At 54.0% G+C, this 22601-nt stretch overlaps 1 protein-coding gene across 1 annotated transcript in view; it reads right to left on the reverse strand.

Annotated features, from left to right (window-relative positions):
• TEAD4 (TEA domain transcription factor 4) overlaps positions 1–22601 on the reverse strand; it is a 64804-nt gene that overhangs the window by 18187 nt on the left and 24016 nt on the right. The window contains exons 4-11 of the mRNA XM_054696786.1: positions 21799–22053; positions 10405–10469; positions 9925–9987; positions 5875–6003; positions 4645–4688; positions 4182–4237; positions 1531–1661; positions 337–510 (exon numbers count right to left, since the gene is read on the reverse strand). Coding sequence (XP_054552761.1) covers positions 337–510; positions 1531–1661; positions 4182–4237; positions 4645–4688; positions 5875–6003; positions 9925–9987; positions 10405–10469; positions 21799–22053 — 917 coding nt within the window. The remainder of the gene's footprint in view (positions 1–336; positions 511–1530; positions 1662–4181; positions 4238–4644; positions 4689–5874; positions 6004–9924; positions 9988–10404; positions 10470–21798; positions 22054–22601) is intronic.

Below are 22601 nucleotides of genomic sequence, written 5' to 3' on the forward strand. Positions count from 1 at the left end.
CCAGGCCCTGAAACCAATCCAGGGTTTGCCATTCAGGATGGGGGCCTAGGGGTCCATATTGGGCCTCATGTCCTCCTCAGGTCCCCAATGGGCCTCCTTCCCATTCCACAGCCCCCCCGACCAGGTGTGGGGCTGCCTTTACCGCAAATGAGGAAAAGGGTCGCCTTCTATCAGCTCAGCAATCTGAGCCCATGGGACCCACACCTCATCTCAGCCCTTCAACACCAGATGGACACTTGCTCCTCCTGTCCCAAATTTCCACCCATGCCCACTCTTCCTCCTCCTCCTCGCTATCATCGACCTACGAGGAGGAACATGAGTTTATCCAGGGCTTACCCAGAACTTCACAAGAAAGAAGGCATTGGAAGGTCCTCGTTCAAAAAGCTCCTTGAGCCCACCCTTTTTCTCCGGGAATTTGTCATAGATCTGGCGGATGTCCACGGCTTCGAGGTAGGGGTCATTGTAGCTTGGGCTGGACTGGCCAATGTGAACGAACAGGTGCTTGTTGTACTGTGGAGAGAACAGTGGTTGTATTGGGGTTGGGGGAAAGAGGGGGGCAGCAGGGCAGATGGAGAACAGAGAAGAGATCAGATTCCAGCCATGTGACCTGCAATAACCAGCTTCACCTCCCAAGCCTGTTTCCCCAGTGGGAATGGGAGACAGTAAAGGGATTAAGAGCAAAGCCAAGACACCGAGTCTGAAGCACATTCCAGGTGCTACTAGGCACCTAGTAGGTACTCAATAAATTGGGTGTTGTTACTAAATTGTCCTTAGTCCAGGCTCCATGGTTCAATACCCTTAAGCACACCACTTTCTATCTTTGGGTGTCTTTTATCTCATCCGCAATGCAATGAGAAGGTGTTTTCAAACTGTGCTCCACTCTTGCGGCTGGAGGAGGGGGTGCCCTCATAGGCATGCTGCTACAATCCAGGGTAGCAGGGTATGCACCCAGGGCTTTGAGTCAGCATCTGTTTGGTTAATGGGTTCCTCAGGTAAAAAAAAATAAGTTTGAAACTGTCAAAGTGAAATATCTGTGAAGTTCCCTGTCAGCCCGCCTCCTCCAGGTGCTACTCCGACCTCTGCAGGTAATGCTGGCCACCCAGGACCCGGGCACTGTGGGGCTGGGGCGGCTGTGCTCCCTGCTAGAGGCTCAGAGGAAGCAGGTCAGACACAGGAGGCTCCTCGGCTTCCTGCCTTCTGCTCACAGCCACAGGGAAGGGGCTGAAACAGCACGGGGTGGGGGAGGGGCTGGGCACGAGCTGGGACGGGCAAAGAAACCTGGGGGTGGGTATCTCTGGGATGGGGATGATAAAGCAAGCAAGGAAGTGAGGAAAGAGGAGAAAGATGGAGTAAGAAAGGGAAGGGAAAGAGGAGGCATGTCAACGGAAGGCAAGGTTGGAAGGAACATGGAACCTACATTAAGCCCAGGAATAGAGCAGTGCAGAGGGCAGGGAAGGAAGCCAGAAGCAGGTATGAAAGAGCTGGAACAGGTGCCTGCAGGATGTCCCGCCAGACCCAGGTAGGACCTACCGTATCAGGGTCTTGCTGCTGCTCCAGGAAGGCAGAGAACTCCAACATCCAGAGCTTGGAGCTGGCCACGCTGCGGCCCTGCCACGGGGGTGCCGGCGGCGACGGGGCGGGTCCTGCAGGAGTCTCAAACCCTGTGTGCAGCAAGGAGGCACGTGGGAAGCTGTCCTTGCCCTCTGCAAGGACCCTGGCCCACACGTGAGACTCCATGCTGGCAAGAGGATCTCTGCCTCCCAGATCTGGGCCTCCAAGCAGGGGTGATGGAAGGAGGGCAAGGATCTGGCTAGAGCATCCAGGAGCAGGCCCTGGTGGGGACAGCTCGGCCGGGCACAACTCACTCATGGGAGATTGGATGCTGGCTGAGGGTTCTTAGAATGGGCACTGCTAGGTTCTGCCCTTGAGGAGCCCCAAGGGCCGCTAGGGCAATGACCAGAAAAATGATCACAATGACGTGAAAAAATATAAGTTTCCTTTTGGGGTCCCCAATGTCTCTCAGGCCCTGAGAACAGTGCCTGGCCCAGAACAGGCACTCGATGCACGCTGGCGAATAATGACAAAATGCGTGTGATAAAATCTGATGAGGTGTGCAGTCAGCACCACAGAGGAGATCCAGGCCCACCTGTGGGGATGGGGTTGGGGGTCCAGTAACTTTTTCCAGAAAAGGTGACATCTGAGAAAAGTGCAAGTAGGAGGAACAGGTGAGGACAGGGACGGGCATCCAAGCAGAGGGCACAGCAGCGGCAAAGGCATGGGACTGTGACGAGCTGCACGAGTTGGGAGCTCAGTCTTGGGTAGAACTGGAGAGAGGGCAGGAAACAATGCTATGGAAATGGGCCCCGGTAGCAGGGTTGAGATGACTACACCCTGAGAGTTGAGGACTGAGAGGCTCAAGCAGAGCAGTGAAATGACCAGCTCTGCATTTCTGAAGGGCCCCAGTCTCCGCATGGAGGAAGACCCTGCAGAGGAGGTAGACCAGGAGCAGGGTCCTTGCAGAACCTTTCCCAACGGAACAACACAGAGGGCCTGAGCTGAAGCTGTGCGGTGGGGTGAGAGGAGGGGACCGAGCAGGGACCTGGTGGGAGCCAGCCCAGGACTGGGTGACTGGTGGTCGCAAGAGCGCAGCAAGGCACGGCGCAGGGGCCCTGAGGCAGGTAACTCAGCAGCACACGGAGGAAGGAGACAGAAAAGAAAGAGAGGGAGGTGGCGGACTGTGCTGGACACAGCGGCCCCATCAGTCCTGCCCAGCTGAGCACTGCTTGCTGAGAGCCGGGCACCCTCCACCGAAGACACGGCCAGTCACAGCTCTGCCCCAACACACAACGAAACGTCAAGTGCTAGATGGAGGGTTACAGAGTGCTGGGGCGGAGGGGGCAGGAGGTCTACCTGGGGGGGGCAGGGTAGAGAAAGTGGGAGCCACAGTCCAGAGGCGGGAAGCAGGGGAGGCGAGAAAGCTGAGGTTAACAGGAAGAACCAAAAAATTCCACCACGGAGCTCAGCTTGTATCCTGGAGGCACCAGGCTCCCAAAGGACTTTAAACCTCAAAGCAGCATCAGCGTAGTGAGGGCGATGTTTTAAAAAGATCCCTTGTGGCACAAGGGGTTAAGCACCATACTATGAAGCAATCTGCAGCCTCTGCAGCACGAGTTCAATCCCCAACAGGCCAAGAAGGAACCCACATGGCGCAGCAGACCGCTCCTGTCTCGCCCGCTGCTCCCCTCAGCAGTGCATTTCAGTCAGTCTGCCTGTTCTGTACCCTCCTCTGTCTCTGGTGAATCCTCTCACCCCTTGCACCTCTGGCCTGTACCCCAGTTCTTGTATGCATAAATAAATAAATCTTTAAAAAAACAAAAAATCACTGGGATGAGACAGGGTGAGAGAAGACAAGACAGGGGAACCACAGCTGGAGAGGAGGCTGCTGCAGACATGCCTGCGGGCACTCGGAGGGCTGAGCACAGCCAGGCAGTTCAGAGAAAGGAGAGGCGGACCAGAGGGTGGGCTGCAGGGGCTGGGGACCTAGGAGTGGAGAGGGCTGCCCACAGAGGGAAAGCCAGGCCTGAGTAGTCAGGGAGTCATTCCCAAGTCAGAAAAGGGAATTAAGGGCAAGGCTTCTGTCTGGCCCTGCAGTATTAGCAGGAACAGAGACCGAGATGGTCATCTCAGCGGTTGGGGAGGGTCCCTACAACCGCCCAGCTGCCCCACCTTCCGCCCTTTGCCAAGCTCTGAACGCCCACCCCACCCATGCCCCAGGCCTCTCTCTAGAAGAGGTGCCTCTGCGAGCAAGGGGCACTGAGCTAGAAAGCTGTGCTCTTCTCACACTGCCATTTTGAAGGAGAGGATGATAGCATCACCCAGAGGGAGTCATCCCAGGGAGCAGGCACTGCCCTCTGAACTCTGGAAGACTGAGGCTGACCTGGATAAACACGGACCACTTACTCACTTGTAAGTTGGAGTATGCACCCCGCGAGGCCTGGGCCAGCTGGAGCACAGCAATCAGGGCACAAAGAGGTGTGTGTGCTGGGGGAATGTTATGGGGTGGATCAGGGGGACTAGGATGTAAGGTCTGAGCACATACCAAGGAACCATCTAGGGGGCTGGGACATGGGGTGGATGCCGAGAGTGCCATGTGTGCAAGGAAGCCATGCACAGCCACCCACCTGGCAGAGGCAGCGCAGGCTGGACATTGTAGGTTTGTTGAGAGAAAGGTTTCACACTGCGGGAGACAGAGAGAGGAGGTATAAGCCTGGGGCAGAGTACAGCCCGGAAGCCTCGGGCAGGACCCTCCCCTCCAGCGGTCAGGGTCTGCCCATCCTAGTCGTGGAGGTTTGGCCCCCCCCACACCCCCTCCCTAGTAACTCTCTAGGTCCCATTCCTAGCGTCCCTCTCTTGGACTCCCAAGCTCTGGCCCTGCCAGACATTGGGACAGACTGGAGCTTTGGCTTATGCCAGTCCAGGGTGTCTCCCCTGGAGACTGAGCTGATGCCCGAGTACAGGAGAACTCCACCCCTGAGCTCAAGGCCATCCTGACCGGTCCACCCTGGGGTCAGCGACAGCTGCCTGAGTTCACGGGCTCCAGTTTAGCTGGTGGAGCCGGAAGCAGCAGCGGCCGGCCATACTCACTCGTGGGATGTTCCGGCTTGGCCCGGCAAAGCTCCTTGCCAAAACTGAGGAGGCAAAAAGGACAGAGTCAGCACGAGGGCTGGTGTGAGGAGTGGGGGCAATATGAGCTGAAGGTCGAAGCCAGTGGGGAGCAGGGAGAGAGGTGAACTAGTCTACTGCTAGGCTGGAGCAGAGTCCCAAGTATTTTAGAGAAGCACCAGCTCTGCTGCACACAGTACACCCTTGCCCTGGACACAGATGCACGGCACATGCAGCATACAAGGCCCTGAGTGGTCCTGCAGTGAAGAAATCTACTTAGGGGGCCTCCCCGGTGGCGCAGCGGTTGAGCACTGAGCTGCAAACCTGCCCACAGCCTCTGCAGCGCCAGTTCGATCCCCGGCCGCCGGGTGAGGGTCCCACATGGCACGGAGACCTCTCCTGACGCCCGCTGCTCCCCTCAGCAGTGTACTTCATCGGTCTGCCTGTTCTGCTCCCCGCTCTGGCTCCGGTGAATTCTCTCACCCTCCCACGCTTCTGACTGTACCCGGTGCTTGTATAAATAAATAAATTAATTAATTTTTAAAAAAGAAAGAAACCTACTTAGGTCTGGGTGTTCCCAGCGCACTCATGCACAGGCTCCCTCTGTCCTAGTCCACACCCCCGTGGACTAGTGGGAAAGGCTGCATTCACCACGCACAGGGCCTCCTGCCCCTGCTCACAGGCCAGGGCGCTGTGTGGGTCATCGGGAAGACCCACTTAGCCCCCACGGCCAAGCAAAACCTGTGAGGAGAGTCCCATAGACAAGGAGCCTTTGGGGGCCATTCCGAAAGTATGACCAACAAAGCCATGGCGGAGAAATTCTCATTCAAACCAGAGTCTAATCCAAACCTGGACATCAGTCCCCTCCAGGTGGGAGGGCAGAGCTGAGCAGAGGAGGCTACTCAGGCAGCCCCTCGTCTGCAGCCAGGCCACCTGACACTCAGCTACCGACGCCAGTTAATGCAGCAGCTGTCCCCAGTGAAAGGCCTGCTGTGCCACCGCCAATATCCCCAAGAAGGTGGTTCCGACACTAGTGGGGTCGTGACTGCGTGACCCCTCAGTCCTTCATCCCTCCTTCCCCCTGGCTCTCCTGGCCTGGAGGACTCAAGAGAAACAAGTTTGGTCTGGCCAGTGCTTCGGGCGCTGCAGAAGGGAGAGGAGTGAGAAGGACAGAGCTTGGCTTGGCCTCGGGCTCCAGGCAGCCCCACTTACCCCCGAGACTGCTGGGTAGCCTGGGCCCCGGGTGAGGGTCATTTTACTGTGGAAGGCTGTGGCGGAGATGATCTGTGCGGACGACATGGTAGCCATGCTCTGCAGGGCCTTGTCCTTAGCTGCCTGATCCTGGGGGAAGACATTGGAAGGGAGGGCCTCAGCGGTGGTCACTCAGACGAGGCGGGGTCCGAGCTTGTGGTCAGGGAAGCTGTCCCACTGTTTGTGGCCAGGGCCCTGGAAGAGGCCCCAGGGACCAGGTTTAAGTCCTTGCAGTGTTGTTAACTTGTTCTGTGACTAAGTGCAAATCACTTGGTTTCTCTGAACAGTTTCCTCATCCATCAAAGGGGCATACTATTGGCCTTGCCTATTTTATAGGCACTTAAGGAGACTTTGCAGGCCTTATCTTTCATTTTACTAACCAGAAGAACATCTTGAACAGAACCACAGCCAGCAATTTCTACTCAAGCATCTTGGCTGCTAACATTTGCAAACTAATTGGCCATCAGGCAATTTTGCCACAGAGGGACATTTAAAAGGATACCACGAAAAATGAGAACAGTACAAAAATTTATTTTCTTTTGTGGACTGTAACTAAACACTTGTCTTCCAAGTCTTTCTTCCCTTCACAGTATTCCACATTATATTTTCAGTAACCAACTTTACTCTAAGGGTGAAATCAGAGAGTGTCAAGTGAGCTCACATACTACTAGCCTAGAAAAGAACACATCGGCTTGCAGAGAGGTGGTTTCTTATTTCATCAAAGGAGAAATGGAGCCAAACTTACAACTCACTGCTTATTTTTTCTGTTTGGCAAAACTGCCTGATAGCCAGTTACTCATGTGGCATATGTGCTTGCAGCAGAACTACCCAGAACCCTTGAGAACAGGGACCCGTTAAGCCCTGCTCCCCTCCAGACCTCTCATGGTTCTCACACCCTGCCTTATAGTAGATGAGGCATAAATATCTGTTGGATCCTCCTGGGGTGGGCAGGAGCGGTCATTTTGGGTCACGGCAGGCAAGGGACACTGTCCTGGGCCTCTCCTACAGGTCTCCTCCTGCCCTGTGGCCACTTGTGACAGTCACTCCCCTTTCCATGTCAGCACCCACTGTCTGCCCTCCATGGGGACGAAGACCCCAAAGAATGGGTCCAGCCCGCACAGGCTCTGTTAATAAGCACTCAGGAACACATTAGTTAGGAACACACAGCACTATGACACTGGTAACAGCAGTAATAATAATGTCTTATACTCGTATGAGTATGAGTCCTGTCCCAGACTCCCCAGCCCCCAAAGTCTTCAAAAGCAGCAAGGCAACATTTTGTATGTGAAAAAGTATATGGAGAATTATATCTTTAACCAAAATAAGACCGCATACAAGGACTGGAACACTCAGCTTCATTGAGGCTAAAAGGTTGGATCATGTCAACTCAAAAAAGCCCTGATTAGAAACCCTATGTGTTTATGATGAATGTTTTCATAGGGAAAACCAGTCACTATTTAGTAATGAACGTAGACCCAGACCTGTCCCGAGTGACAAGCAAGCTGGTGAGTGACGGGTCCCTGCGGCTCACAGGTGTGGTGGGGGAAGATCCCACGCAGCCCTGCCATAGCCTGAGGAGGCATCACAGGGCCGCGAGGCTCCAAAGGACTGAGGAGTCCAGGTGAGGCGCGGCTACGGAGCAGGACACAAGACCCTTCCAACAAGCTTTTGGGGAGACATTCATGCTCAAGTGGTGCACGACAGCCCGTGGAAGGTCAACAGCACAACCTCACTTTGATTCTGAGCACTAAAGCACTCCTTTATGGCTGGCATGACCCATGGAATCTCCATCTTAAAGTGAAGAAACTGAGGCTCAGAAAATTTCAATGAGTAGGGTGTTGAGGAGCTGAGGGTCAGCTCCATATCTCATTATGCATTGGCACAAACAGATCTGCCTCTGAGGGCCCTGAGGGATTTGACAGCAGCCACCTACACTGGGGAGGGCACCAGAGACCATTCTGAGAGGTGGGTCATTCTAACCCCACTGTCCTTTGGGGACAAACTCTGAGCCCTTGCTCCTCAGACACTGTCTCTGATAGGCAAAGAGAGAGCTAAAAGCATAAAGTGTGCTTCTTCCCAGGGACACTGGCCGTTTGGGAGGGGAAGCCTGGCCTGCCTGGGCCCTCTCCCTCCGGGAGGCCAGGAATGACACAGCAGGCCTCATGGCCCAAGCCGGTAGACCTCAGTTATTTGACAACTGCATTCTGAGGCCAGAGCACTCCATCCGCTCCGTGTCAGCAACTGGCATCTCTTCCCGGATAACCGATCTAAACAAATGACGGGGGCTCAGGAAGCCATGTCCTCTGTGCGCTGGGACAGGAACCAGCACTGTGGGGTGTGACATCAGTAACCAGAGCCATGGAGTCACTGAATTTTGAAAGTGGAGGTGACCTCAGATACTACCCTACTCCCTTGTCATCTTACAGACAGGAAACTGGGTGGAGGTGGAGGAAGGCTGGGGACTCATCTGAGCTCCCACGGCAGAACCAAGCCTCGTGACCCTGAGGACTTCCGCCTGACCTCACCATCCACCAGGGAACTAAATTACTGTGTCCCAGATGCCTTTAGATTATGACAAAGTCCTGAGACTGATTTCCCCACAAAAACACATACACATGGAAATGTCCTATTAGTTAAGGGGTTCACGTCTGTCGGGTGCTGTACAGAGCTGTGAGCAAAGACAGGGGCCATTCTTTGAGGTAACTATGACCCAAACAGGCCCCAAGGAATTAAAAGTTCCCCTCAGTGGCACTAAACACCTGGTCACCTGCTGGGATCCCAGGGAATCAGAGGCCAATCAGAGAGGGGAAGCTGGGAGGAGCAAGCTGGACTCCAGGGCCTGGGGGTGTTCTGGGGACACATGCCAGTCTGAGAGAGGGATCAACAGCTGCAGTCTATCCAGCTGTCCCAGGACAAAAGAGCGAGTTGCTGGGCACAACTGTGTGGGGTGGGGGACAGCTGGGTGGTGTCAGGAGGAACGGAGCTGAGCAGGCAGTGGGGTGTGGCATCCAAGGAGTTCCCACCCACTCATTCAGCGCTTCCAGGGTTGGGATCATGGACTACCCGGGCCAGATGGACCTCTGAGGTCATTGAGTCTGGAACTTTTTATACTGGGTTCTGAAATTTTGGGTTCAAGAGCCATAGGCCGCGAGAGGTGAATCGTGAATAGGAGGAGAGTCTCTGGCTTGCTCCCTGCCAGCCTAGTTTTGACCAGAGGAACACCTCTGGTGACACATCAGGGTATTTTTTTGTTTGGGACAGAAACAAAAAAGGCTTCCACTGCCTAAAAAAAGTGTAAACTACTTGCCGAGTCTAAGACCCCAAATGTTAGCTTTTCCTACGAAGTAGCAGGGCAGGCTCTGCTGTTACCAGCTCTGTGGTGAGAACTCACTCTCTCCTGGTCTCCTGTTCACCAGAACAGCCCCTTGACTCCTAGGTCAAAAAGGCCTGAGTCCAGTGAGGAGCAGGACTGACTGAGGGAAACCCATCAGCAGCTGGTACCCCCATAAAGCAGCAGGCCCCCAAAAGATGGGCTGATTATGGAAGGGGAAGGAACTGCCAATCCCAGAGAGTGGGGTGGGGGAAGGAATCTGACCAGCTTCAATAACAGCATCAAATCCCACCTCACAGCAGTGCCTCATTGCTGGCCACCTGTTGGTGTTGGCTGATGGCGCAAAGGGGCCAGCAGAGCTCCCAAGTAGACAGGAGCTCAAGCAGGTCCTCGAGAAATGGGATTTGATGGGTCATCCCACTGCCCTCAAACAGGTGATCTGGGCAGTGCTGCCTCTGAACTGGAGGGGTGGTGGGGGCTCAGCAGGAGACACCCGCCAGCTCCTAGATGCTGCGGGAACTCTGAGTGTGCCCCTCCTGTGCCATGGGAGAAACCGAACCCCATTTTCCTCAATCCCCAGAAGCATGCTGACACTGCATACTAGCAGTCAGCACCTAAACCCAAAGGGGAAACAGCCTGAGTCCTGGGGAGCTGGCCCCCCTCTGCTGTGGTTTCCTTACCTTTAGCTTGGCCTGGATCTCGCGGGCTTTGCGACGAGCCAGCACCTGGATGTGGCTGGAGACCTGTGGCAGGAAGAAAAGGTTCCTGTCCCTACCTCCCAGGCTGCCCGGGCTCCCCACGCTGGCTGCCCCAACCCTCCGCCCTCCACAGTCCTTAACCCACATCTGTGGAATCAACAAACGAATGGAGACAACCCGATGACGGTCCCGTCTTTTCTAGTTTGACAATAATAAAAAGGCAGTGCCAGTGCTCTGACCTCTGCTCCAGAGTCCGGGATAAGGATGGGGAAGGGTCTACTGACTCCCCGGTAAGGAGAGGCATTTCTTCCCAGGGGATGGCAGCAGGGGCTGCAGGAAAACACAGAGACAGCCCCCGCAAGTAGCTGCCCGCACTTGTCCTGCAGACGGCCTGGCCAACAAGGGAGCGGGGTGGTGCTGGGGAGCGACCCTGGGATCCACGTGCCCATCTCCCAGGCCCACCTGCTTCCTTGTGCGGGTCTTCCCTGTCCGGAGCTTGATGTAGCGGGCAATCAGCTCGTTCCGACCTGCAGAGACACCAAGAGCCTCTTAGCGGGAGGGCAACAGGCAGGCTAGCAGGAGAGTGCAAGGGGCCCCTTCCTTCACCACCTCTGCCCGCACACAGTGGTAGTTGGGGTGAGAATTCTCTGGGTTCCCTCCTTGGACCCCAACAATCTCCCCGCAGCAAGAGGAAGCTGAGGCTTTGCTGGGGGAAGGTAACCTGAGAATAGGGCCATAGTCCTCTGGCTGGGGCACAGCTCTCGGGGCGTCCTTGTAGCCTCCCTCAACCGCCTCCATCCCACAGCAGCCTGAGAGCTCTCTGCATCCTCCTCCTTCTGAGGCCTTCTGTACCCCAGGGAGGCTGCAGGGAACGCCTGGGCCCTGGCCCTTCCCCTCTGTGACTCCCTGTCCCTGCCACCTCTGTCAGTGAGCAGGACCTTACAATATGCCTCACCCTGTCTGTGGGCAGCAAAGGGCAAGGGCTGTCAGTGCTGAGACACCGAGTGTGCCCAGCAAGGAGGCCTGAGGCCCTGAACTCAGACACCGAGAACCCATGCTAACCGCACGCCCTGCTCCACGGCTGACCAGAGCAGGCGACAGGGAGTATGGGGCGCCCGCCACAGGCCTGGACTCACGGAGGTGATGCCGAGTCTGAAAGATGCTGGAACTCGGCAAGGAGCCACCCGTGTTGCCCAGGATTATAAATAAGATTATGAGGCGGTTTCAGAGAGCTCGGCGCCTAGTTGAGAGACATGTGCCCATGTTGGCTGCAGAGCAGAGCACGCTCCAGACAGGGAACACAGTGTGTTCAGAGGCCGAGGGGTCAGTTTAGGCTGGGTGGTCAGGTGAGCCTTGAGCTGGACCTTTACCTCAGGATTAGGCCATCGAAGGGGCAGTGAGTAGAGGGACCCGGCACTTCCGTGCTCCACCTCTGGGGCCAGAGGGCACAGCTGCCAGCCTGCCCTGTTTGGCGGGGCCTGGAGGCCGTGGCCGTGAGTGAGGAAGCTCCTGATGCAGGGAGGCGAGAGGAGTGGGCTGCCTGCCACCTGGCTCATAACCAGAGAGCACAGCCAAGATCAAGCTGGCCCCCCAGCTGACCTTTCCCCACTGCCAAGACCAAATTAAGAGGCCACCCTCGGGAGGTCTCATCTGCCAGAAAGACTTGATGGCCTGGAAGCACTGGTCTGTCTCTATCAGGGGAAGGATCAGACTGTGGGGACTTCACCCTTGGGCTGGTCTGCACCTAAAACCACGATCCAGCAAGATGTCTCTGCTCAAAGCTTTCCAGGGAAAGCTATGCCACAGTCTCCTTTGGGTGTCCAAGGAGTGTCCGACAGTCCTACTCTTTGTCTAACTAGATGCACTCATGCTGCAGCTATGACATGCTGTTTTCATGGGCAAGAGAGTCTAAGTCATCACTGATGACTTTCGCCAGTGAAGACAGGCCATGGAACTGGGACATGGGGAGCCTGGCTGCAGGCCAGCAGCCCAGGAGCGAATGAGCACAGGACCCCAACAAGTCGTTGTCCTTGCTGGACCATCGCCCAGCTTTCTCTTCTTAAGGTTTTTTTTCCTCCAAATTTTTCCAGACTTAGGAAACAGGCCTTAACTTTGGCTCAATGGGTCCTTTTGGTAAAATGAACATGTTCCAGGTCCCTCTATCCAGTTCAGAGAGCAGTGTAGGGGAAAGAAGAGTGAAGGAGGGGCCTCCTTGGTGGCGCAGGGGTTAAAGACACAGTGCTATCAAGCTATCACCAGCCTCTGCAGCACAAGTTCGATTCCCAGCCAGCCAGGGAGCTACCCACATGGCACAACAGACCTCTGCTGGCTCGCACACTGCTCCCCTCAGCAGTGTTATTTCAGTCCATCTGCCTGTTCTGCTCCCTGCTCTGTGCTGGTATATGTGGAGTTGAGCAGGACAAGTTGGTGGTGGAGAGCAGGTAGAGTAGGGACGGCGGGGGACACTTGAGTCTGGAGGGGCCACGGTGAGCTCCGGACCCGGCTCCAACACTGCTCACGCTGTGAGCACAGCAGCAGCACATCATTCTGTGTCTGTCTTTTCCTTTTAGATTCCCAACACCTCAGAGAAAGGGACCACAGCTGCACTCAGGTCTGCATCTCCAATACCTGCATCATTTGTCAAATGAGTGATAGACACCCATGAGTAGTAGACACCCATGAGTGGCAGACACCCAATAAATTATTTGTCAAATGAATGACAAGGAAGTGAATGATGACGTGTTATCAGATATGTCATCCTATCAAATGAATGATCAGATGTCCCAGGAAGTGTTTTACCCCTCTAAGGGACAGCTGTGCACTGAAGCAAATAACCTTTCACTTCTGATTAGTCCAACATAATATTCAAGGTGTCCTCTCTTCTGTTCTCATTTGAGTCTCTCTCTACAGGAGCAAATCCAGATTTCTGTGGGGTATTTAAATATTGGGAGGATCTCTTTGGAATAAGGAATGAAAAATACAAAACAAAATTAGGTCAGAAACATTTCTAATGAAGATGGATGTATCCATCCTCTTCATGGCAATGATGGCATCTTAGGTGTATGCATCTGTCAAAACTTATCAAATTCTCTGTCTTCAAATATGTGTAGCTCATTGTATGGCTATACTTCAGTAAAACTACTATACACATTTAAGTTAAAAATAAAGACTTGAGGGCCTCCCTGGTGGCGCAGCGGTTGAGCGCTGGGTTGCAAAGCTGCCCACAGCCTCGGCAGCGCCAGTTCGATCCCCGGCTGCTCCCCGGCCACCGGAGGAGGGTCCCACATGGCCCGCAGACCTCTCCTGCTGCTCCCCTCAGCAGTGTACTTCAGTCCTTCTGCCTGCTCTGCTCCCTGCTCTGGCGCTGGTGAATTCTCTCACCCTCCCGCACTTCTGAATGTACCCAGTGCTTGTATAAATAAATAAATAAATCTTTAAAAAAAAAAAAAAAAAAAAAATAAAGACTTGAGGGGCTTGGAAGGGTTCCATGCAAGTGAGGGGTCTTGAAGCTTGAGCCTCATTAACCTCACCATAAATCTACCTCCTTCCAACATTGCAGGCAATTTTATCTACTGACGAACAAGGAAACTGGGGTCACAAAAGCTCACCCAGATGGTCCCACAGACTAAGTGTCCGAGTTTGACAGGCTCAGCCACTTGTTAGTGGCACAGAGCCTGGCATGGAGAAGATGTTCAGTTAATTACTGGGAGCTCTGTTTCCAGGCTGGGCCAGCCTCCTGGCCCAAATGCAACAGGGCTTCTTCCACGGGAGCTGGGGAGGACCCTGCCTGCCACTAGCTGAAACCCTTACTCTGAATAACTCTAAGTGTCTCGTCATTCTTCTTCCTTTTTGGCTCTTTTTATACCTGTATCTTCAAGAGTACTGATTGGGCCTTCCATTTCATCTATTCTATTTTTGTGACTTTTCCCAGAATTTTTTAGTTCCTTCCATTGATTTTTTAACCTCCTCTGCAGGCTCTGCAGCATGAATTCAATCCCCAGCCGGTCAGGGAGTTACCCACATGGCACAGCAGACCTCTCCTAACTCACCTGCTGGTCCCCTCAGCAGTGTATTTCAGTCAGTCTGCCTGTTCTGCTCCCCACTCTGTCTCTGGTGAATCCTCTCACCTCCCACACCTCTGGCCTATATCCCAGCTCTTGTATGCATAAATAAATCTTAAAAAATAAACAAAGATTCAATCTCATTTTTCTACTGGTCGATTATCGGCAGATATTTTTATAGCTTTCTGTTCCTTCTCTGCCTCTTTGAGTTTTTTAGTTAAGATGATTCTGAATTCTTTATCTGTCAGACAAAGAAATTCTTCCACGTCAGTGTCACTGGGTTCTGGAAGCTGACTTTCTGTGGTGCATTGTTCCCAGGAGGGCTTGCTTGACCACTTGTTTATTTCTCTCTCCCTTTTGTTTGCTTTTGTGTTTGTTCTTGGCGTAGGGCCACATGGCCACTGGTGCCCACTGCCATGACTTCTGTGGGAGACCCTTACTCCAGCCATCAGGGTCCTGGGTCAGAGTCCCTGCCCAGCCCACAACCCTCTCTACCCTCTGTGCAGGGTACAGGAGCTGTTGGCAGACAGGCCATCTCAACCTTGGCTAGCGGGGGGCCACAGGCGCCTAACCCAAAAAGCCAAGACAGATTTTTCAAGTTGTGCTTCCTCCCCTCCCCGTCTTGGCGATCTTGCCCTCCCTTGCTGGCTCAACTGAGACCATTATTCTTCCCAGACTCCATTTGTTTTTTTGTCAGAGGTGATGCCAGCATTTGAGATCCCCCCGGGTGGGAGTGAAATGCTGGGTTTCTGTGGGTGTGCTCAGTCAAGGGGGACCAAACAGTTTCCTTCCTGCCACCAGAGGTGCACCTGGCCATTCTCATGCCTCCAGGCCAGCTGGCATCTAATCCAGACTTCCTACATACAGGGCACTGCTATAGTTTCTTTGACTCTCGTAATATTAGAAACAATAAGAACATTTACTGAGCACTTACATGCGCCCTAGACTGGAGACTTGATTTGCAGCTTTACTCCCTTTACCCTTTTACTCTCACATCAGCTCTAGGCAGCTGGTGTGATCACCTTCATTCTGGTGACAGGGAGGTAGAGGTGCAGACAGATTTAGAAACTTGTTCAGAATCACAGGTCAGTGTGTGGTTGATTGTCACTTCCATGCAGCGTTGTTTCAGAGTCTACCTCTCAAATGTGGCACAATATTGTTGCTATTTAATACATGGGCTAGGCCAGGGGACCCCAGAGGTCAGATCTAACCTAAGGAAGAAGAGGCTATAGCCTGGACACAGGAAGTGGCTTATTCCAAGTCGCACGGTTTGTTAGAGTGCCAGGCACTGTCCTCATAGTTTCTAAGGCTCCATCGCTACTACACACTGGCTGCTTTTCCCCAGGGATGTGCTCCCTGGCTGTACTGAAAGTTTCCTCTGCAAGAGATTTTTCTGCTCCTCCTTCAGATCCAACTCCTGATTCTCTGGGTTTTGCATGAAGTAAGCCCTTTGTGATGTCTGACTGCCCCTCGCTCAGACCCAGGTCCAGCAGGGAGAGCCAACCTCCTGGCCCAAGAGCCTGCCCACCTGTTTTCACCCTCTCCATGGTACCCAGAGCTGATGGGAGTCTATGTGCTCTGGATGATGTAGACATTTGGAGGCCCAGAGAGTCAGTAGAAGTAGAGGGACAACCTAGAAGCAATAGCGAGGCTAGAGTAAGAAAGACAATGCAGTAGAAAACGCAGCTGGGTGACTGGGAGGCACAGACCTATATTCTTGCCCCAGCTCTGCCTCTAGCTGCATAACCCCAGGCCTTCTCCCCTCCGGGGGTTGAGATCACAGGCTGGGAAAGCAGGAAGAAGCCAGCCTGGACCTCTGCGGAGGCCTGTTGGGCAGCTGGGCATTGCTGTGTGGCAGGTGGCCTTGACCAACCCCAGAGAGGGCCAGGGTGGGGCTGGGAAGGACACCCCCGCCATATGGTGGCCCATCTGCCAGAGGACATGTGTCCCACCGCCCCCAGATCTCATCCACAGTCCCACCCCACGTGGTCAAGGACTACCAACGGAGAAAGGGCAGTCTTGGCTTAACCACAGGCTGAGGGCAGGACATTCCCTCTGTAGGGTCCACGTAAGGTCACCCCCACTACAAACCCCAGTGTCCTAAATACCCAGCTAGCCACCCCAGACTTTTTCCTCAGCCACATGCTATCAATAAAGTTACTGTCCCATGTGCAAAATCTGTAGCTCATTTCTCAAGTATTTATTTCCCTCTCTCTGCACCGGTCCTCACTCTGAGCCACAAACTTATTGAATGTTTGTGCCATTTAATTAAAAAAAAGTGTCTGTCACTTAACAGGTCAGCAAAGTCAGCGATTATTATTAATATTGTCCTGTTATAATGAGTTAGCAAAATCAAAAGGGCCAAGAACCCCTGGGCATGCCCCTCCTAACCCATGAAGAGGTGGATCTGTGCATGGAGATCTTTGGCTCAGCAGAGGCCTCTCACAGAAGCGAGCCTTTATATAAACTCTCTGCTTCACCCCAGTGAGTTGAGGCTAGGGGAGGAGGCTGCTGGTCCTCCGAATCCCACCCTAATCCTATCGGCGTAGGGGCCCCTCTGTCCAGGGATCAGCTGAAGCTATAAACACCTGCAGCTGGGGGAGGAGGCTATTTGTGGAAAGAAACTTCTGCCCGAAGGTTGAAAAGGCAGTGATTAGGCCTGATACCTGAGCTGTTACCACCACAGTCCCTGGAGGGTTCTGAGCTTCTGGTGAAATCCAACCCAGCCTTCAAGGCCACCACCCTGATCCCCACCCAAGTGGGTGTGCCACTCCCAGCTCCCAGCCCTGGTGCACAGGGCCTATGCCTTTCTCATGGTCCTATGCAAAAATTATGTGGGGTCTTATCTCACTAAAATGTGACCCCCTGAGGGTAGGCACATGTCCCAGGCAGCTCTACAGTCTCCCAGGCATCTACTATGCGCAAGCGCCCCTGCAGCAACACTGGAGCACAAGAAAAGATATTCGACATCAATAATCACGAGGGAAACGCAAAAGACTACAAGGCTTCATTTCACACCCCCTAGGATAGCTATTTTTTTTTTTAAAGATTTATTTATCTATGCATACAAGAGCTGTGGTACAGGCCAGAGATGCAGGGGGTGAGAGGATTCACCAGAGACAGAGTGGGGAACAGAACAGGCAGACTGACCAAAGTACACTGCTGAGGGGAGCAGCGGGCGAGACAGGAGAGGTCTGCTGCACCATGTGGGTTTCTCCCTGGCTGGCCGGGGATCAAACTCATGTGCAGAGGATGCAGATTGCTTCATAGTGCGGTGCTTAACCCCTTGCACCACCAGGGAGGCCCCGGATAGCTATTTTTTTTCCTTGGAAAATAATAAGTGATGGCAAGGATGCAAAGAAATGGAACCCTTGTGCATGGCTGGTGAAATGTAAAATGGTGCAGCCATAATGGAAGATAGGTAGGTGAGCCTTCAAAAAGCTAAGCATAGAATTACCATGTGATCCAGCACCTTCATCTCTAGGCATTTACCTGAATGAATTGCCAGAAGGGACTCACCTACCTGTCCACCCAAGTTCATAGCAGCATTATTTACAATAGCCCAAAGGTGGAAACATTCAAGTACCCATGAGTACATACATAAAATGTGGTCTAACCATAAAATGGAATATTACTCAGCTATAAAAAAGAGATGGAATGAATGTGTGGCACGGGCCACAACAGGGGTGCTCCTCAGAGACACTGTGAAGAGAAAGAAGGCACACACAGGACAGCCTTATACAGCTCCACTTCTGTGAGGTATCTACAACAGGCAACTTTGTAGAGACCAAAAGTAGAACAGAGGTTGCCAGGGGCTATGGGGAGACAGAAATGGAGAGGACAGTTCAGCAAAGCAAAAGGAATTAGTGCCACTGAGCAGTACACTTAAAAATGATTAAGAAGATAAATTTTGTGGAATGTTTATTTTCTCACAATAAAAATAACCCCCCCAAAAAAGGTTATAGTAGTAATACCAGCCCCCATTTTCAAAAGACACTGAGGCTAAAAAAGGGTAACCAAGATGCCTAAGGTCACATGGGCTATGGGCAGGGTAGGCGGTATTTGAATTTGGGCGCCCATAGAGGGGCGAATGGAGGCAGCTGGAAACCTCAGGGTTACAACTGAGAGCAACTGAGAAACAAGGAACACAGTGAAGGAGGCAGGGGGGCAGGAGAAGCTGAACTGAGGCTCACTGACCCCTCGCCTGTCCCCTCAGCGGCAAGGACACTGACCTGGAGCCAGTGCCTGCCACTTCCTGTGTGATGCATCCCAAACAAGGAGCCTTCCCTGCGAATGGATCTGTCCAGATCCCCTGCTGGGGCCCCACAAACATACCACACAAAACCCCACCTCTAGGCCAATGCTCCCTCTTCTCTCCCTCCTTGCCGGGGCACCCTCCTCCTCTACCCAGCTCACGCTTCACTTCCTTCCAGAAAACTTCCAAGATAACCCAGCCCCCTCATCTATGAGCTGTATATACAACAGCAAGCGCCTGCCTGGGTGGCTAGTTTACTTTCCAAAGTCACTTCTCCTGCCTCTCCCCCACTTGGGCACGAGCTCTAGAGTACAGAGAGCACAGGCACCTCACAGGGGTGGGCACACGGGAAGAACCGACTGACTGCGAACAGGAATGGGAAGTCCTGGCACCAGGCACCCAGGGCGACCAAGGAGAGCAGCAGAGACACAGACAGAAGAGAGGCAAGTTCAAAAGCAACCTGCAGAAAGAAGAGAGGCATCGTGGGCAGAAACGAGCAAGTGCACAGAGGAGGATGGAGCCAGCAAGAGGGGAGAAAGCAAGACAGCCAGGGCCCGGGCTGAGCTGTGCGGTGAGGGCAAGAGGTTGCCCCATGCTCACCCCACCACCTGCCCCGGCGACCTGAGGCCACACTGGCTACAAGAGGCCAGAGTGGCCAGTGAGACAGTGCCAGGATGAGGGTCACACAGTGACAGGGCAAAAATGACAGCAGCCAAGAACAGAAGAGGGTTAGCAGCCCCCGCCAGGGAGCTGGTCCACAGCGGGGGCGGCTCAGCTCAGAAATAACAGGTGCTAATCTGTCCCTCTGCGCCGTGCATCATCTGCATGTCTGCCTGGCCCCCTCAGCGGGTCCCGCTCTGGGAGCAGGCCGAACCCCTGCCCTGAGCATCTCCCGTTCAAGAACCCGCCTCTGGGCACGTGGAGGTGATCTGCTCTTCCTCCTGAGGCCTGCTCCCACCTGCTTGTTCTCAGGGCCCTACTGGCTGGCCCTCCTGGAGAACTGACTGTCTCTGGATGCAGAAGTGGGGTACTGAAAAGCCTGGGGTCTTAGGGACCCCCAATGGAGCCAGGGCCAGCAAGAGTGGTCTCAAGGGGAGATGAGAACGCGGAGGAGAGCAGTCAGAGCAGACGAGTCTGAGTTAGCTTGGCGATCGTCCCCTATCTCTGCCTTCCTGGGGCCCATCCCACACACTGGCTGAGCTCACGTCTATATATACCTCCCAGCTGGACTGGTCAGCACTGCGGACAGCCCCTCCACCAGCTCCCTGCGTGTCCTGCCTTGGCATAGCCCCTGTGCCTGGTAAGAGGAGATGGGGCCGAGCCAGCGTCTGGGCCCCAGCGGGGTCAGTACTCTCAGAGGACAGGTGCTGTGGGGGTGGGGAGTCATCAGACACTGCCCAGCAGCCTCCAGGCCCCCTGCCCAGAGCCTGACCCACCTGGGGCCAAGGCCAAGCAGGAGGAGGCAGGAGAAGGAGAGGGAGGTTGGGGCTGGATTCACCAGGCCCACAAAGGCCATTGGGGGGTGATGGGGATCCCCCACTCTCCCATTGACTAGCCAAGACTCTGGGAGATACTGTTGGCTCCTCTGGGTTCCCATTTTCACATCTGCAAGCAGACGTTAAAATTCCTCTCTCCCTTCCCTTGAAAAGACTAAGGAGATAGCGGATGTCAAAGAGCACCAAGAGCACCTGCTCTTACCATAATTAGGAGGCTCTTGGCTGGCCCCCTCCTCTCTCTTCCTCTCAGGACCTCAGGTCACCCCACACTCTGCCCTGCCCTTTCTCAGCAGAAGGAAGCAGCACCACACAGGGGGCATCCACTAGGCCAGAAACCTCTTCATCCCCAGGCAACAGCTCCCTCCTGCCAGACAGAATCCCAACCCCAGGCTTGTGGGAGTCCACAGCCTCACTTTGCCCAAACCCAGGCTCAGTCACAATTGTCTGACAACTGAAGATAGTCCCTTAACCCCAATTCCTTTACATGTGGAATGGGGACAGAGAGAGCTGCCTCTAATGACTCAATAAAACTAAGCACCCACCCAGATGGCCATAAGCAGGTGAACTGGACAAGCAAAGTGCAGACTATGCATCCAGTGGAGCCCTAGTCAGTTGGTAAAAGGAGGGAAACTGGGGCATCCCTGGTGGTGCAAGGGGTTAAGCACAGCACTGTGAAGCTATCCTCAGCCTCTGCAGCACAAGTTCGATCCCCAGCCCACCAGGGAGATACCCACATGGCGCAGCAGACCTGTCCTGTATCCCCCGCTGCTCCCCTCAGCAGTGTATTTCAGTCAGTCTGCCTGTTCTGCTCCCTGCTCTGTCTCTGGTGAATCTTCTCACCCCCTGCATCTCTGACCTGTACTTCAGTTCTTATATGCATACATAGATAAATATTAAAAAAACAAAAGAAGGAGGGAAACTCTAGCACAGACTACAAACATGGAAGTGCCTGAGGACTCCATGCTAAGTGAAGTCAGCAGCTCACAGGACAAACACTGCCATCCCACTTATGCGAGGTACTTAAGAGTAACCCTATCCACACAGAGAGGAAGTAGCAGGAGGTTACCAGGGGATACGGGGAGGGGGGAGTGAGTGTTGAATGGGTACTGAGTCTCCCTTTGGGAAGAGGAAAAAGTTCTGTGGAGGGATGATGGAGGGGCTGCACACAGTGTGAATGTCCTTTATGCCGCGGAGCTGTGCTCTTAAAAATGGTTGAAAGGGTAAATTTTATGTTATGTATATTTTATCACCAAAAAAAGCTCAGCCTCCAAAGCCTGGTTCACAGTTGACACACATTCTCCCCGCTCCCTAGGGCCTTCCAGACACCTCACTCCCACACCCTCACGCTCTCCCTTTGTCAACACCTCCTGCACACTTGTGTTTGCCAGACCGCTCGCCCCTTTCAAGCAGACAGCTGTATCCTGTACAGAGCTCTGGGCATCGGTCCTGGCCTTCCGATCTGGGACCCCGATAGCTCTCCAGATGAATGACTTGCCCCCCTGCACACCCACTCACCTTCACACCTCAACTCATGAACCATACCCCTTCTATTCTCCACTAAGTAGTACAAAGTTCTGTGGTCCCAGAGGCTCCATTCCTCACCAGCAACACGGGGTAACCTGTGGAAAGCACCCAACCCTATACCTGGCCCCCAACAGGTGCTCCATGCACATCAGCTGTCTCCCCCATGAAGCAACCATCAGCAGGAAGTGGTCAGAGGAGGAGGGGTGTTATGGGGGTTGAGCCAGGGCAGGGCCACCAGCAGAAATAAGAGGAGATTCAGAGGGAAGCAAGCAAACCACAGAAGTGGGGCTGGTGAGGACAGATGAGCAGTTTTAACTGGTGACTGAGGAGTAGATCTGAGGTCCACACCCACTCACAGCCTCCATCCCAAGGGAACCCAGCACAGAAGAAAGCAGAGTCCTCAGCATAGAGGCCCCAAGAGGAAATCCCCTCAACACTTGGGGGGGAACCCCAAAGTTCTGAGCCCTCACCAAGGCCCATTTCTGTGGCCTCGCTGCAACTGCGCCGAGGGGCTCCTTACCGTACATCTTGCCCTCGTCCGACAGGATGATCTTGCGCCGGCCGCAGGGCGGGTAGATGGCCAGCGCCTCCTGGAAGCTCTGCTCGATGTCCGGGCTCCACACGCCCTCCGCGTCATTGTCAATGGGCTTGTCCAATGCCTGACTGCCCCCAGACACATTGCTCCCCTCAGGGGAGTTAGGAGAGCTCCACTCGTTGGAGGTAATGGTGCCGGCCTTGCCCTCCAAGGCTCCGCTTGGAGGAGCGCCCGTTGGACCTGTGTGGGCAGAAACCACGGCAATGGTGGAAGAACTGTGTGGACTGTGGGGTAAGGTGCAAACCCAGGAGGTGCCGAGCCCCCAAAGCAGTTGGCTTCCTTATCTAGCTACTCACAGCACAGGGGGCTCTGAGGTCAAAGGCCAGGAGTTCCAGGGGGGCAAAGAGTGAAGTGAAAGGTCTGGGAGAGACCGGGCATCTAGGGCAGGTCACCTCCCCTCTGCAGACCTGAGCTCCCCGCCCTGGTAATGAGCACACCCACCGAGACAGCTCTGAGCCCAGGATGGGCTGAGAAGTAGGAGACAAGGCCCAAGTGCCAGGATATCAGACATTAAATCAACAAAGGCAAAAAGGATGGGGATACTGTTAACACTGTTGGTAGGAGCGCAAGACGGAACCACGATGGTTCCTCAAAAAATTAAAAAGATATAATCACCAAATGATCCAGCAATTATACCACTGGGGATACAGTGAACACAGTGGAAAGCAGGGTCTAGATAAAGTGATTGACACTTCCACGACCTGTGTTTGAAACCCAAATCTGTTTAT

Source organism: Talpa occidentalis, unplaced genomic scaffold, assembly GCF_014898055.3.
Source record: "Talpa occidentalis isolate TD23 unplaced genomic scaffold, MPIMG_talOcc4v2.1 talOcc4.16, whole genome shotgun sequence".
Classification (NCBI taxonomy): Eukaryota; Metazoa; Chordata; class Mammalia; order Eulipotyphla; family Talpidae; genus Talpa; species Talpa occidentalis.